This window comes from Lathamus discolor, chromosome 14 (assembly GCF_037157495.1).
Source record: "Lathamus discolor isolate bLatDis1 chromosome 14, bLatDis1.hap1, whole genome shotgun sequence".
NCBI lineage: Eukaryota > Metazoa > Chordata > Aves > Psittaciformes > Psittacidae > Lathamus > Lathamus discolor.
Genome location: NC_088897.1, coordinates 1,718,327 through 1,733,006, shown reverse-complemented (window position 1 = coordinate 1,733,006; position 14,680 = coordinate 1,718,327). Strand labels below are relative to the sequence as shown.

Sequence of the window (14,680 nt, the reverse complement as noted above, 5' to 3'; positions counted from 1 at the left end):
GGTGGGCTCAGTGGGGTTAAGGGAAGTAAAGTCAGCAACATTTTTGGTACCTATAAGAAGGAACTCAGTATATTGAAGATTTTATGCTGGGTTAAGGAGAAGCCTTAGTGAAGTTTAAATTAATTTGTCCCATATGCTAAAATGTCAGGTTCCCCCTTTCTACCTTAACAGAAGGGATTTTTTTAAAGAGAAATTCTTTAATTTGGAAAAGATGAGCTGCTGTAGCAGTTAAAATTGACCCATACAATTGGGGGTATGTAGCCAACTTCCTGTGCAGTTACTCATAGAGTAACTGATGCAATAGCTTGTAGCCAAGTTAAACTGGCTTTGCAACCCAGGCCTCAAGAGGCTGTAATCAGGTCTGCGGAACAGCTGAAAGCCATGCTCCTTTCTGGATCTGTGCATGCAGCTGCTGCAAGCAGTTAAGCTAAGTTCTAGGCTTATAAACAGCTTGTCCTGCAGGGACTAAATTAAATCATATTTTACTTGGGATTAACAGGTTCTCCTGGGTATAATGAAGCATGCCATCACAGCTGGTGTTGGGCAGTCTTCAGAGCACACTGAGCACTCTGCCAATCCGATCTGCAGCTCCACTGTAGCTTAAACAAGGTAAAAGGCAGGTTCCCTGCCCTTGTAATTAGGGGGACTTTGAGACCTTTTGAACAAAGCTGTTTTGTGAGAATTCTGCACTTTTACACTCCTTCAGCCATGTCTTACAGTTGAGTACCTGTGAAATAGGTTGTAGAAGAAAATAGAAAGATTTGCCTCCATCAGTCAAATTCAGAAACGCAGGGGAGCTGAAATGCAAGCATAAGCAAGTGTAACAAACAGAACAGGTTTTTATACTGCACCTCTTATTTAGACATAATACTTCTCAAAGACTGAGACTGACTGTAGATTTCTGCTCCAGACTGAACAAAAGCCTACACACACTTAGAGCCTGTGGCAGGTGAATTGCCTCCAGGTGCCAACACCCACCATGACACTGCTGCTGCACTGACAGGACCCCAAAACCTCACTTCAGGTTTCACAGGAGGAAGCAGGAAGGGGATGCAGCTACAGAGCTGGAACCTGACACTGAGAATAGGATGGCTCCTGGTTAAGGGACATAAGCACCTACAGCTACCACAAATAGGGCTCATTACACTCAAATATGACAGTATTCATAGAGAAACATTTAAGTCAATTTTATTTGAAGCTAAATATGTTTAAGGCAACTTACATACCTAGAACATGATCTCAATTTAACTGACACACCCTACTACAGTCCTAATCTATCACCTGGTCAAATATGCTGTAGTTGGCCACCACACAGCCAACTATTGAAAAGTGCTATTTTCTTCTCTCTGACATAATCTTCCTATAGAAAAAGCATTACATATTTTCTTGTATCACCCCCTCAGTGCAAGACACCACTACCAGTCTCCACTGCTGCTCTTCTAATGGCCCCTCATACCTTTGAATGTATGCACTTGCATGTCCTGTACTAGCACTGTAATACTTGGCTCAAGTTTGAAGGTCCTGTTTGAAGACAGTAAAGTGAAGCTACCACTATGCAGCATGTCCACAGTCCAGTAATTTATTTTTAAACTGAGTAATTTCAAATTGCACAAACAAAACTGAACAGCAATATGCTTGAATTCTCTCTTCTGTACACTCAAAACAGTGATCTAAAACACCACAATATCCAACATACACAAACCTCAGGGCAGGGTTAGTAAATACACAGATTGGAATCATGGTGCTCTGTTCCTGAATGGAATGTCCCACAAAAGCACAGGATACAGCACAACATAAGGTCATCTGTTACATATGGAGTGAGCAAAAAGACACTAGCATTTTCTATATGCATAACTGGAAAAACCTGCATAGGTTAAGAAAAAAAACTCCAACCAACTTGTACTCATTTTAAGTCAGGCAAGGTTGTCTTTACGCATTTTAAATTCTTTTAGAGCTATGCAATCCAACCAAGGTAGGATATGCTGATTAGTGTTGTCTCTTGTCAGCGGTCTTGCAAGGTCAAATACAATCTTTGCTTTAGCTTTCTCCGAATATACAGTGATACTTAAATGCGTTTAGAATAGACAGTACATACTGTAAGCTGCTCACATACAATGAACTTAAGATTCAATATTAGAGTGTAACACTATAGAGTGCAAATCAGAATCTTCACAATAGACTTAATGGTAATAAGCAGTCCTGCAAAAGCCCACTTGAACAAAGTCGTTTAAACTATTCCCCTTTTAAAGTCTAAATGACATGGAATGTGAAAAAAGATTTAACATAAGTGATTCAAATAGTTTGCGCTAGAAAAAACAGTCCTTCATGAAGTAAAGGTTACAAGAACACGAGGCAGAACTCTTGCTTTTCCCTGTTATGAGTTAAAGCGGGGAGGGACGGTGGAAGTTTCAGTAAGAAAATACACTAGCTCCAAACTGACTTGTGCTGCATCTCACATGCTGTACCCAAAGCCAGGCTGCGGTTGCCCATATGGAGGTGCAGTGTAGCCATAGCCAAAAGGTGCTTGTGGAGGAACTGCGACACTGGGTCCTGCTGTCAACATTAGCTGTGGCTGACCTGGAAGACAGAATGGATTCATCTTTATTCCTCAGTACCGAGAGATCAGCCAGCAGAATGCCCGCAAACTCCTTGTAGACATTTGTATGCTTAACAGCAAGTCCCTACTGACCTGGTTTGGGGTCCTCAGAAGCCAGAATGGGCATTTCCCCACAAAACCTCAGGATGACAGATTCTATGGTTAGAAATACTACACTGTGAAGTACCTGGCCACAGATTCTTGAATTCTGGGGTAAGTAGTTTAAGTTCTTAGACATCTGATGATGAGAGAAAAAGGAACAGCTTCCTGCTCCTTAAGCAGTGAGTTCACCCGGTCTGAGAGTCAGTCTGGCTCTTAAAATAGCACTTCCTGCTCCAATTGCATTAGTAACTCAGCCTTGCTGAAGGCCAGAGCCCTATGCTACAGTGAGCCTGATGCAAAGGCTTGACCCCTGCAGCACTAAAGCAGACACCTTCCAGAACGTTCTCATAAACTGCATTCACTACTTTGATAAGTAGCTGATAGTCAAGACACTTACAATTCAGTAAGACAGCCCAATAGTTTGCAGTTATTATAGGGTGGCCAGGACACAGCTCCAGACTGGTTCAGCCTTACAGTAGCCAGCAGCCAAACATTTTAAGAACATGCAAGATTTTTTGCTTTAACAGGCAGTGTTGATTGGATTACTTATAGAATCATGGAATAGTCAGGGTTGGAAAGGACCTTAAGATCATCTAGTTCCAACCCCTCTGCCACGGGGCAGGGACACCTCACACTAAACCATGGCACCTAAGGCTCTTGTCACATTAGGACTCAGAACTAGGTTTTGTAACATCACACCCTGTGGCTTTATGGCTAATATTCCACACTTCTTGTACTGCTTCATGGTGTGGAGACTAGAGCTGTCAGCTATACAGCAAAGGCTCCTTTATTACTGGGATAGAATTCATATTCTTACCAGAATTAGTGGGATAACCTCAATACAAAGGAAATACCCAAGACAGACAAAGCAAGTTGAGCAAGATTCAAATAACACACTTGCTAGAAGTCTGGAATTACACAGCTTCTGCACTCCTTTCCTTTAGGAAGCATTGCTTTAATAAGGTGGGACAATCTTAAATCCTGCAGCTCTTATGCTGCTGCTAAAACTGGATTAGAGTGGTACTTTATCCAGTATTTTGGAACACATTTCTTTAAGACTTGATTTCACATGAAGAACACTTCCATTTCCAAGGATACCCTTAGAAAAACCATAACTAGAAAAGCGGTGTTTTTAAAGCAGAGCACACTACTGACAACACGTGAACTAAAGCATTACCATAAACAATAGGTTGTGTTTCTGTAGCTTGCTCCTCTTCCTTTCTCAAAGACTCTGATGCATCCAGTTTATCCACCTGGAATGGAAACCCAACAGTTAAAAAAACTCTTCTAAGAAGAGGTACTTATTCATGGCAGAGAAGTGGAAAAGCCTTAGTGGTATGTTAACACCCATCAAGAAAAGGAGACCATTTATAAGTTAAGATCAATTCAAGTAGCAATGTTGGTACTGGTGCAGTCAAGATTGTCCGTTTCCTGAACCCCTAATTGAGGGATTTGTGGAACTTCTTTGAAAGCTCACTCCAGGTTGAAGCTTAAATGAAAGGACTTGAGCTACTGTGACATCAGTAAGCTCATCAGTCAGTCAGGCTCCAACTACTTCAAACCAACAGCCTTTGGACACAGATTTTAGCACAATGTCAGTTGGAGACCTTTGGTGTTGGAACAATTGCTAAGATAATGCCCAGACCTGGAGGAGTTTCCCTGAATATAACATTGAGGCAAAGGAATCTGAAGTTGGTATTTGTGTACAGCAGACTGCAATAGCATCCGACATGTCACTTGAGCCTCAAGATTTCACTTTCCAAACTCATTCACTCATGCAATTTAAGTTCAAATGCAGAGAATGCATGTGTATAAGACTTGCTTTTTTCCACTCTAAAACTGTGTGGCAGTCAGCCTAAACCCACAAATACTCAACTTGTTTGAGCTTAATTCAGTGACAAGACAAGACTAGCCAGCTTCCCTCTGCTGCACAGCAAGTGCCATTGTGTGCTGTTAAGCCCACCCCTAAAGAAAGGCATGAGAAGAAACTTATTCTTGTGAAATATTGCTTGCTACTAAAACAAATCCAAGGAAACTCAGTATTACTACAGTGTAAGGCAGGCCCCGAAACTGAAACAACAAAATAATCAAGAATTGATATTTGACCTGAGAGATAAGATTTAGAATTAAGTCAGACAATCATGCCAATTACTTTTTAAGACAGTAAGACAACTGGCAAACCAGGTTAATCTCTCACTTCATTTCCTTAACAAAGGAGTTTGAAGACAGGTTTCCTGCACTTACACAGGGTCATCATTACTTATTCAGCTACACTAGCATTCATGAGTTGAACAGTTTTTAGCTTAACTGCTACATTAGCAAATACTTGCAGGCAGCTCTAATCGCTTTCTTCAGGTTAGCTGTGAGTTACAACACATGTTCCAAAAACCTGTTAATCTGTAACCTCAATTAGAGGCAGACATCCAGGAAGTGGCGTAAGTCCTGAGCTTCACAAGTTCATTCATTGACTGGGCTTTCACAAGCCTTTTTGTTGCCTCACACCAGTATCTGGCTTGCTGCTCTCAAAGTGCACAGGAGTGTTTGCCAGTGCTTCAAGAGTCATTTCCAGGCACCATGCTGAGAACTGCGCTGTTTTTAAGTCAAATAGCAACACACTGAACACGGAAGCACAAGTTTAGAGATGCAAATCCAAGGAAAATGTGCAAAGTTTGCCATTAAGCAGAGGCATTTGGCTTACACACACTTGGGAAGTCTCCAGCCCAGGACATTTAATGCAGTTTTGATGCCTCCCCTCAGAGCTAAACAAATACTGACAACAATAAGCGCAAGTTTGAAACCAGCCTGCAGGATGGTTTTTAAACCACTTGCTTGAGCATCACCAGGTTCAGTACCCTACACACTTGTAGCAAGAGTGTTTTAAAGGCTTTTCCACAGGGACTGCAATAAGCTGCAGAGGAAAAGTAACATGCATTCGATGTTATTGTGTTATGTGTGCATGAAAAAGAGGCAAAAGTACTGAAGCAAGAGTGAGGTCTGAAGATGACTGCCATACAGGCTCCCCCCAAAAAACCACACGCAGCCCACAGCAATGCCTTGTAGCTTAAGGAATAGTGGGATGTAATTGCAATGACTGCTACACATGCGTAGTCTATGCAAACACTGCAGTTCAATTACCTTTTTTCACACACACGCTTTTTTACTGCCTCACTTACTAGCTGCCGAAGGACCTTACACTATGCATTTTAGTCAGGTTAGCCTTGAGTTCCAGTGGTGTAATTACAGACATCTTGTCACCAAAAAGGAGTCTGCATTTAGTCCATCTTCAAGCTATCGGTCAGTTTGTTTGTTCTTTACTCCACCACATTAATGGAAAACTCAACACTAGGGCTGACCTCTGGTCTAAGGAGAATCAGAGTGGTATTTGTACAGAAACAGATGGACAGAAACCTAAGAGATTTGTCCTTTGGAAGGGCAAAATTGCACAGCAGAAGGTAAGCCTCAAGAGCAATAAGCTTTTTGTTTTGTTTGGTTTTGTGTTTTGTTTTGTTTTGTTTTTTAATGAGGTAGCAAGAGAAGTTTAGTGAAGCTGAGGGGCTTGGAAAGCAGTCTTCTTTGCACAACTACAAGAAATTTACTACAGGGAACAGAACCACAGACTTTGTCTAACAGCTGAAGTTTTAAGTTGCTACGTGAACTAGAGCACCATGTGGATTAGACTAGCACCAGAAGAACTGGACACCTGAGTGAGGAAGAGTGAAGAAGTCTCTTCTGAAGCAGCTAGTATCTATGCTGCCTACTGTCAGCACGCATTAGTAATGATCAAGGATCAGAAACTGGATCACAGTCCTTAAACTAGCAAATGCCATATCGATTTATGGTTCAGAGACAGTGGTGCAAGACTTAATGGTTTCTTATTGTAGGAGGTTCTTCCAGTCAGATTGATTGTCCAATAACAGCACTTAATGTATCTTTTTCATACCAAGTTGACTGTGATCCAATCGATCACCTGTACACCCTTCCTGAGGCTCTATTAGCTCATCAGTAGCAAGTGAATCTACTTTTGTCCTACAGCACTAGCTACTTTTAGAGTTAAACAATTTGCATATGCTTTAGTGATATTGTTCGGGGAAAAAGCAGTAGCAGCAGTGTAGTAAACATAGGAAAGAAAAAAACTCATGCAGAATCCTTAGACTTAGTCCTCCAGACTTAAAGATGGAAAACAAGAATCAACTTTCACCTTTTCCTTTATTGCATCAACCTGCAAAGGAATTCAGAAGGTGCAGCTTAGAAAAATCAAATTCCATATTTAGCATATAAAAGGTAGAAACAACAGCGTCAGGGAAGAAATTATTAAGGTACAGGTGAGTAAAACCAAAGATACACCAGAAGTATCTGCTTTAGAAAGGCAGCTCTGCTTGTTGCTAGATCTTACTGCATTGATTTCATTAGCTATACTACAGTTATACCCTAATCCTTTAAAGATTAGTATTTCATGACCTGCTAAGAATCCTACCCCAAGACTACTACTCTCAAGGGAAGCTTAGTATTAGCTTGGTACATCAGGCATATCTGACAAGCAATGTTATTGCTTAGATAGCTCCCCACCTCTCCCAAAATACAACATTTAAGCATAGCAGATTGGCTATAGGATTACAGAGTAGTTCTGCCTTCAGCAGTAACAGCCAGGCAAATCTTCTATATAGGCACTCTAGTCTTCATTGCCTCAAGCCTGAGTTAAGCTTTTACTTATCACAGGAGTCCTGGTCATTAAGGAATGCATTCCAAAAGCTTCAGCTGGGCAAATCTTGCTAGCAACACTTGGTATCTGGTTCTCTGTCAGAGCATTACCAAGTACCTTCCCCATCCTTAGCTGCTTCAAGCAAAAGCTGAGTTGTAATTAGTGCCACTAAGCTTCAGAGCCACATTTTAAAGTTAAATGCACAGCAGACGAAGTTAACTCAAGATTTAGCTATAAAGGTTTTTTTAGTATACAGTCTAGAATTTAGTTAGAGGTAAGATTCCTGACTGACACAGCATATGAAAAGCCTAAATCCTGGAGCTACTTTAAGATACTGCCCATGGTCAGGCAAATACTACTGATGTAGGTTCTGTAATTGGTAGATAAGGTGGAGTCTGCAAGTGTTTCAGTCTCCTAGAGGGCGAAGTCTCTCCCCAGATGGACTGAAAAATAAGGGTGGACATGGACAGACACTTGACAAAGCCCAAATCAATGTTAGTAGCAAGCAGACAGTCTCAAGGCATAGACCACAGTGACTAACAAGCTTTCAGCATTGGAGAAGCACATACTCTTACCTTGGTCAAGTATTCCTTCATGACCTGAATGAAGTATGGCATGGCAAAGTCCATGATGTTGTGCCTCCACGCTGTTTCCAAGACAACATCTGGTCTTAGGAGATCATAGCAAGTGAAGAGACAAGCACCAAAGCATTCTCTCTTATTCTCCTGCAAGAACCACTGCAACAACTCTTCTGCCAATTCAGTATCTTTGGATTCTGAAGCATACTGCATTGCATCCTACAACATGAGAGAGCCTGTTTAGCCCCAGGTACCATAGTACAATCATCAATACTGATGTGCTATTTAACTAACCTGCAATCTATCACTGACATTAGCAGAGAGGAGACAGTCTACCACTTGCTCCCAAGAAACCTGCCCATCTACTGCACTTCTGAAGTAAGGTTTGCCAGATTAGAAGCCACCTAGTGGCATTCAAGAAGATCCAGCTTTACTAGAAGAATCACAGGTCTCCAAACAAGCCAAGTATGCTAAACCAGACCCCTGTGGTGGCCTTACCTTATACAGTCTGTCTTTCTTACAGAGCTCTACACTCTGTTTCCAGCGATTGTTTCCTTTGAAGAGATAAGCAGCAATCCTTCGGAACTCTATTAGCTCATGTTTCTCCAAACGTTGAGCAAGAGAAATGTTGTCAAAGTTGTCATAAGCATCTATAGAAGTCCTAAGAGCCTAAGCAGAGAAAGAAGTTATTCACACCTCAAATGTACAACTGCATCCACAAAAATGCAAGCGTTTTCCATACAACTTAATTCTGTATTCCTGATTCTAGGAGGATAAAGTATTCTAGCCAGACCTGAAGAGATTTCTGAGAAGCCAGTGTTTGATACACATGTAGTTTAGGATGATCCAGTTTGTGTTTTCCTGTACTGATTGCTGAGGTGAAGAGCCTCTGAATACCAGACAGCTGTTCTCCAAAAACAGCAGAACAACTAGACATAACTGTTTGCCCTGTGAGTTTTCCTTAGCATCCACTTTTTGCCTTAAATAAGAACTCATCTATCACACTCAGAGCAGCCAGTCTATCCCCAGAGCCCAAAAAGCTCTCAGAACGCTCCTAACAGTTCTCCACTTAATCCTTGGCTAGTCACCACTAGCTCAGTTTGAAGTGCCAAAGAACATTTACTTTAAGGATTTCAAGTTTAGCAAGCAAGTAAAATCTACTGAAAATGAGGGAGAAACCTGTGCTTCGAGACATTACAGACAGAACATTAGGTTAATACTGACACAGAAACCAGCTTGAGTAGAACTTTGCAGTTCAGGAATAACTGCTTCTGTTATATGCAGAATATACAGCATGCAAGTTGGTACCTGTTCCAGGCACCTGTTTCAAGATGAGACTTACCTGGTAGTCTTCTTCAATAATGAAAAGGTTGTTCAGGGACTCATTCACCGATTTGTTGTTGTGATTTTGAACAGAGCGCAGGTAAGGTTTAACCAGTGGTAGCTGTTTAACCTTCAAGGAATCAGGTAGATAAATTTAAGTCAAGATTAACTTCTTGTAGAGGTCTCCCAGCATCTTCCCTGACAGACAATGACGTAGCCAAGTATTTTAAAGTGCCACTAGAACTAAATACTTTTCCAACTGTAACTTTTTCTTTTATTTGAACAGTAGGAAAATTACCTTTGTGAAGAAGGTGACAGCACGAGTGTGGTCAAGTCTAGGAGACAACACCATCAGCAGATCATTGAGCAACAGAGGTTTAAATTCCAAATAGAACTGAACTGCCTTGTAATACAGTTCCACATTGGCCACCTAGAGACGAGTAAGGACACACATTCAGAGCAGAAGCATGATTGTAGAGAATCTTAGAACAATCTTAGATATTCCAGCACAACTCAGCCACCCATCCAAGACTCATTCTTGTCTCTAGAAATCTCTTTAGTTACTGTAGTTTACTTGCTTTGAAATTCTGTGGTACTATCAAGAGCTTTGAAATTTAAACAGGCTACTAGTGAAAGAAAAAAACTGAAGCACACACAGTGAAAGGAGGTACAGTCCTTGCTGAGTAATACCTTTGTAATGATATCTTTGAACTGGCCTTCTTTCCAAGCATCTGTTGGGTGATTCATCATTGTGATTATGGCATTATCATATTCTTCATACTTATCATACAAGAACACCAGTTCAGCCCAGAGGTGGGCTTGTTCTGCAGCTCTCAAAACCTAAGCAAAAGGCAGATCAGAAATTCCAGTTAGCATGTATTGCCATTAATGTCCATCAGTGCTCAGGCTTTAGCACTATTAATACCCCAAGAGCAGATACTGCAAAAGCTAAGGTACAGGCAATCCCAACAGATGGGTTTTAATGTAAGGCCTCAAACTTTCACCTTGGGGATGTTGACTCTGGACCAGAACAGCTCCAAGTGCTCCCTCATCTTCTGTGGCTTGAACTTGGAGTAGAGAATTGCTAGCTCTGTAAACATCCCCATGTGTGCCCGCTCAAGTCCAAGTGCTGCTTCCAGCATAGTTATCAGCTCTTCAAAGTAGCCACGATCCTAAGACAGAGATGTCTTATGTTAGGAACCAACCTTACTGCATTTCCAGTTTTCAGAGTTACCATGAAAAAAATTTAGACTATGAACATAAAACCGGAGTTAGCCTAGTTACCTGGTAATAGTTAATGAGCTCTTCCAACTCATCTGCATGCACTACAATATGAAGTCCACACAACTGGGCCAGGCGGAACTCTTTTCCGTCAACACAAGCAAAGCAGACCTGGAATTGACAATTATATTATTGCTTATCATCAAAGCTTCTGAAGAGGCTACAGCTCTGAATTTTCTCAAGTTATTCAGTCAGGAAGTTTACCTCTTTCCATGTGCGAGTGCTGTTTGCTTTCCGAGCACCATCCACAGCTGCCTGGTATTCACCTAGGTGAACCAAAGTTGAGGCTAAACGGCCAAAGTTGGACACATTGTTATACAACAGCTTAGCTGCTTCATACATCTTTTCATCATAACAGCGATCACCAACCTACAGGAGAACATAACCAGGTAATTCTTTTAGCTTTTAAGTCAAATGCTTACATAAAACATGTAGCGTTCAAGCCATTACCAAAATGGAAACGTCTTCAAAACCCAAGAGAGAGAGAAGTCCCAACACCCCTGTGGCTAGCAAGGCCTAAGGAGCCTGCTGCTCTGATTCAGTAAAACAAACTCAGTCTCACTCACTTGCTGGATATGTGCATTGTTGGGTCCATTGATAAACTCCTCTAGCTCTGCTAGACGGTTTGTTTTAGCAAGAGCAAAGATTAATTCTGTTTCAACATACGACTCCCGGGCCTTCTTGCGTGCCATCTGGAGATACTTCACCAGTTCCTCCCAGTTTCCTACGAAACAGAATTCAGAACACTTACCTTCCTCCCATTGCGAACACATGTGCTGAAGCTATACTACCAGTTCTACCTAGTCTAATTATTTCTACAGCTATTCGCCAACAATCAAGACTAGCCTTCATACTGCACATACTACATTAGATTAATAAAGTCACCTTACAACAGGCCTAACTAAAATACATTTAACTTCATGCAAAGACCTGCTTAGTAGCACCTGCTCTGCCAGAAGTCTCCAGCTAGCTAAAGAAGGTAGTTATAAACCCACTGATTATCTGCAGATGGAATACACTATCTTTCCCTCTTCTTGCTTAAGACAGTTTTTGAAGAACCAGATTCCTCTACTTGCCTCAAGACACAGGTTTAGTAGTACTGCAGTTTGAGCAGGCCATGCAAAAGAGCTGAGCAACACCAAAAGCAAGGCTTTAAATAAAATGTAACCATACCACTGGCATTGGCAGCTTGAACAACTTCCATGTACGAGGAAGGATCATCTGCTTTAATATATGAATCAATTGCTTCCTTTACCATCCCCTTCTGAAGCTGTGCTTTAGCCAGCTGACTCCATACAGCAGGCTCATTGCAGCGTTCAGCAAATTCATACGCACGATCCAGGTTGCCAATATGCTCTATTAATACCTAAAGAAAGGGTTACCATCGTCAGCCACTATCTATAAAGGTCAGTTTTCACAAGACACTGAGCCGTGGTTTATGTTAGCTCTTCAATGGATCCACAGCTGCTTTTAAAACAAGGGCTACTCTATACAACCCATGCAGCATGAGTGACAGCAGACTTAAAGTGTCACTTACTACAGGGTTTAATACAAAACATCTGTTCAGCTTCAAAAGAGAAAACACTGAACAGCTTTGGTCACTTTGCTAATTGGTGTTAAGCACTGAAGTCACAGGTTAACAGCAAAGTCCTTGCGTGAGGATGTACATGTCACACGGAGATACTACAGACTGATGTTTTTCAATACCTGTACAGCTGATGTGTTGACATCAAACTTCCTGAAGATAGCAAATGCCTCCTCAAAAAGCTCATTGCTAATAGCTATATTGGCTATGTCTGGAGCATCATAGTTATCCAGGCGATTGATGTATTCCATGACACGGGTGCGATCAGCCTTAATAGCTGTAAGAATGAGAAGGTTCTGCAGATTCCTAAACAGAGAAGGAAAAATATTAGTACATGTCAAGTAATGAACAGAAATTCACCCTTCCCTCTGGAGAACGTATTAGTTTCTTTGCTGTTCCACATCACAGCAATTTAACACCTGTACCAAGTATAATTTCAAGTTTCCCAAGACTTAATATTGACTTTACACACCTGTGCTCACTGAACACAGAGTTATCAAGAACTATTTTCTCCAGCAATTCAATAAGCTCGTTTGGAAGATCTGCAGTCATGAAGGCCTTCACAGTAACAGAGACTTCCTCAGGGTCTTGTGTCTCTGACAGTGCGGTCTGTACAACCTGTAGGCAGAGTCAAGGCATTGACACATCAGCTAAGTGACATGCTAGCAAGTCAGGTTGCGACAGCAAAGGATTTTATTGGTTTGTCAGCTATACCTGGTCAATCAGTGGTCTTCTGTAAGGGTTGCTTTCCAGCAGTACACTGGCCCACAGTTCAGGGTCCTTACGACGAACTAAGTAGCGGGAAAGACTTTTGAAGAGGGAGTTCTCATTGCACACCTAGCAAATGGCAAAGTTTATTCAGAGTGCAGTCACAGCTATTGAGCCTACAGTTGGTGAGCTAACTGTATTGAAACATCAAAGAAGCCTGCTGAGATGCACGCTAGAAATCTCAGGCTTTGATACTTTGATTAGCCTCCCATCCTAGGATGTCCAGGGAGTCTCCCAATTCTTACTAAATTGCAGAGGGAGATTAAATAGCTACCTATTCTACGAGAAATCACTAGTTCCTAGCTTAAAACTTTTTAGGAAATAAACGCTTTTGATAGTCTGAACAATCCACATCCAATTCAAAGCAATCCACATCCCATGATACTCAGGTTAGAACTTAACACATAAGACAGCCGCCTTGGCATACATACATTGATAAGTTCCAAATCGCATTGTCCACGCTCATAAGCTACACAGGCCAGGTGAGGGTCCCTCTTTTCACAGTACTTGCCAACAACACGACTATCATAATAAGGATTCTCACGCAGGAATCTTTCCGGATTGTTGTTGCTATCAATGTATATTTTGGCCAATGCATTGTGAGTCGCAGGCTCCTCACAACCCTCATGAATTCTTGCTTCCAGCCAGGGCAGAAGCAGTTTCAGCCTAGAAGGAAGGAAGTAGGTTTCACATTAGAGAGACTGAGAAGCAAGTACCCACTTGCACGGTATCTTCACTACAGAAGTCAGCTTCAGTATAGTCAGTAACTGAGAGTTATGGTACTCTATTTTGACCTGAATTCTGTTACATCATTACATGGTATAACTTTCTGACACTGTGAAGAACATCACATGCCAAAAGCTATCAACTGGGAGCTGCTTAAGGGAGATCCGCACATCAGGCAAGAAGTAAAGCAGACTTTTGCTACTCGCCCAGCCAACATCAGTTTCTTGTTCTGTCAGTATCAGCTGTACCTGTGTAATGAGGGTATGCATGGACAGATGAGCAGTACTACTGTTACCAGTCTGGCAGCATCAAGAGACTTGCAAAAATCTAATACCTGTTTCTCTTCTCAACCTCTGCAACAAGTTCATCAGTTGAAAATTGACCTCTCACTACAAGGATAAGGTTCTTTATCACATCTTCAGAGCAATCCACATCAAGCAGTCCCCCAATAACAACAGGCAGACGACTTGGATTCACCTAAACGGGATTATTTAAAGTCAGTGTATTGTCACGCAGCATAGGCAGTCAATATTGTCCCTAGAAGTAGACATGAAGGCTGCTTGTTAAGATTCTCATCCTCCTGCCTTTACTCCCAGCTTTCTGAAGTTTCAGACTAGCTTGAAAGGCAATTCCTCAGTGAACAGGGGTTCAGTGGCTCACCAATGTTCAGTCCCCACAGGAGAACTCCTGAGCAAGCCAATTTGTCCCTACAGGAAGTATAAAGAACTTTCCCACTCCTAAAATGCTGGAAGTTAAAATGACCCTAAGAACTCCCAAGTTATTCTACCAAAGTTTCCTTCATCAACAGGTACATTAGCTGGGGTTACTGCTCTGCTTGGCTGAGGAAAAAGAGGACGCCTGACTCACATAAGGGCTACCTTTCCAGAGGCCACCAACAGGTACTTAAATGACAGTCTCAAGTATGAGTTTGCAGAACTCTTAGAAGCATAATACCTATAGTTCCATATAAATCTAGAAAGACTGATCAGTTTTATTCATTAAAGCCAGTGAATTGTAACTTA

At 41.6% G+C, this 14,680-nt stretch overlaps 1 protein-coding gene and 1 long non-coding RNA gene across 3 annotated transcripts in view; one reads left to right on the top strand and one right to left on the bottom strand.

The window, feature by feature from the left end:
• Nucleotides 1–504: 504 nt before the first annotated feature.
• LOC136022045 (uncharacterized) lies at nt 505–14,680 on the top strand. Its single transcript, XR_010615988.1, has 2 exons — nt 505–609; nt 14,467–14,680. It is a non-coding gene; the product is annotated as an uncharacterized LOC136022045 (long non-coding RNA).
• CLTC (clathrin heavy chain) overlaps nt 1,173–14,680 on the bottom strand; it is a 33,650-nt gene continuing 20,142 nt past the window's right edge. The window contains exons 16-33 of one of the 2 annotated variants that reach the window (XM_065694873.1): nt 13,993–14,135; nt 13,364–13,598; nt 12,879–13,001; nt 12,637–12,782; nt 12,287–12,470; nt 11,753–11,945; nt 11,146–11,303; nt 10,784–10,948; nt 10,583–10,690; nt 10,303–10,470; nt 9,989–10,138; nt 9,597–9,728; nt 9,318–9,428; nt 8,474–8,644; nt 7,973–8,194; nt 6,897–6,917; nt 3,876–3,951; nt 1,173–2,577 (exon numbers count right to left, since the gene is read on the bottom strand). In XM_065694873.1, coding sequence (XP_065550945.1) covers nt 2,453–2,577; nt 3,876–3,951; nt 6,897–6,917; nt 7,973–8,194; nt 8,474–8,644; nt 9,318–9,428; nt 9,597–9,728; nt 9,989–10,138; nt 10,303–10,470; nt 10,583–10,690; nt 10,784–10,948; nt 11,146–11,303; nt 11,753–11,945; nt 12,287–12,470; nt 12,637–12,782; nt 12,879–13,001; nt 13,364–13,598; nt 13,993–14,135 — 2,631 coding nt within the window. In that variant the 3' untranslated portion in view covers nt 1,173–2,452. The remainder of the gene's footprint in view (nt 2,578–3,875; nt 3,952–6,896; nt 6,918–7,972; nt 8,195–8,473; nt 8,645–9,317; nt 9,429–9,596; nt 9,729–9,988; nt 10,139–10,302; nt 10,471–10,582; nt 10,691–10,783; nt 10,949–11,145; nt 11,304–11,752; nt 11,946–12,286; nt 12,471–12,636; nt 12,783–12,878; nt 13,002–13,363; nt 13,599–13,992; nt 14,136–14,680) is intronic. The other variant, XM_065694874.1, reaches the window with a different exon arrangement.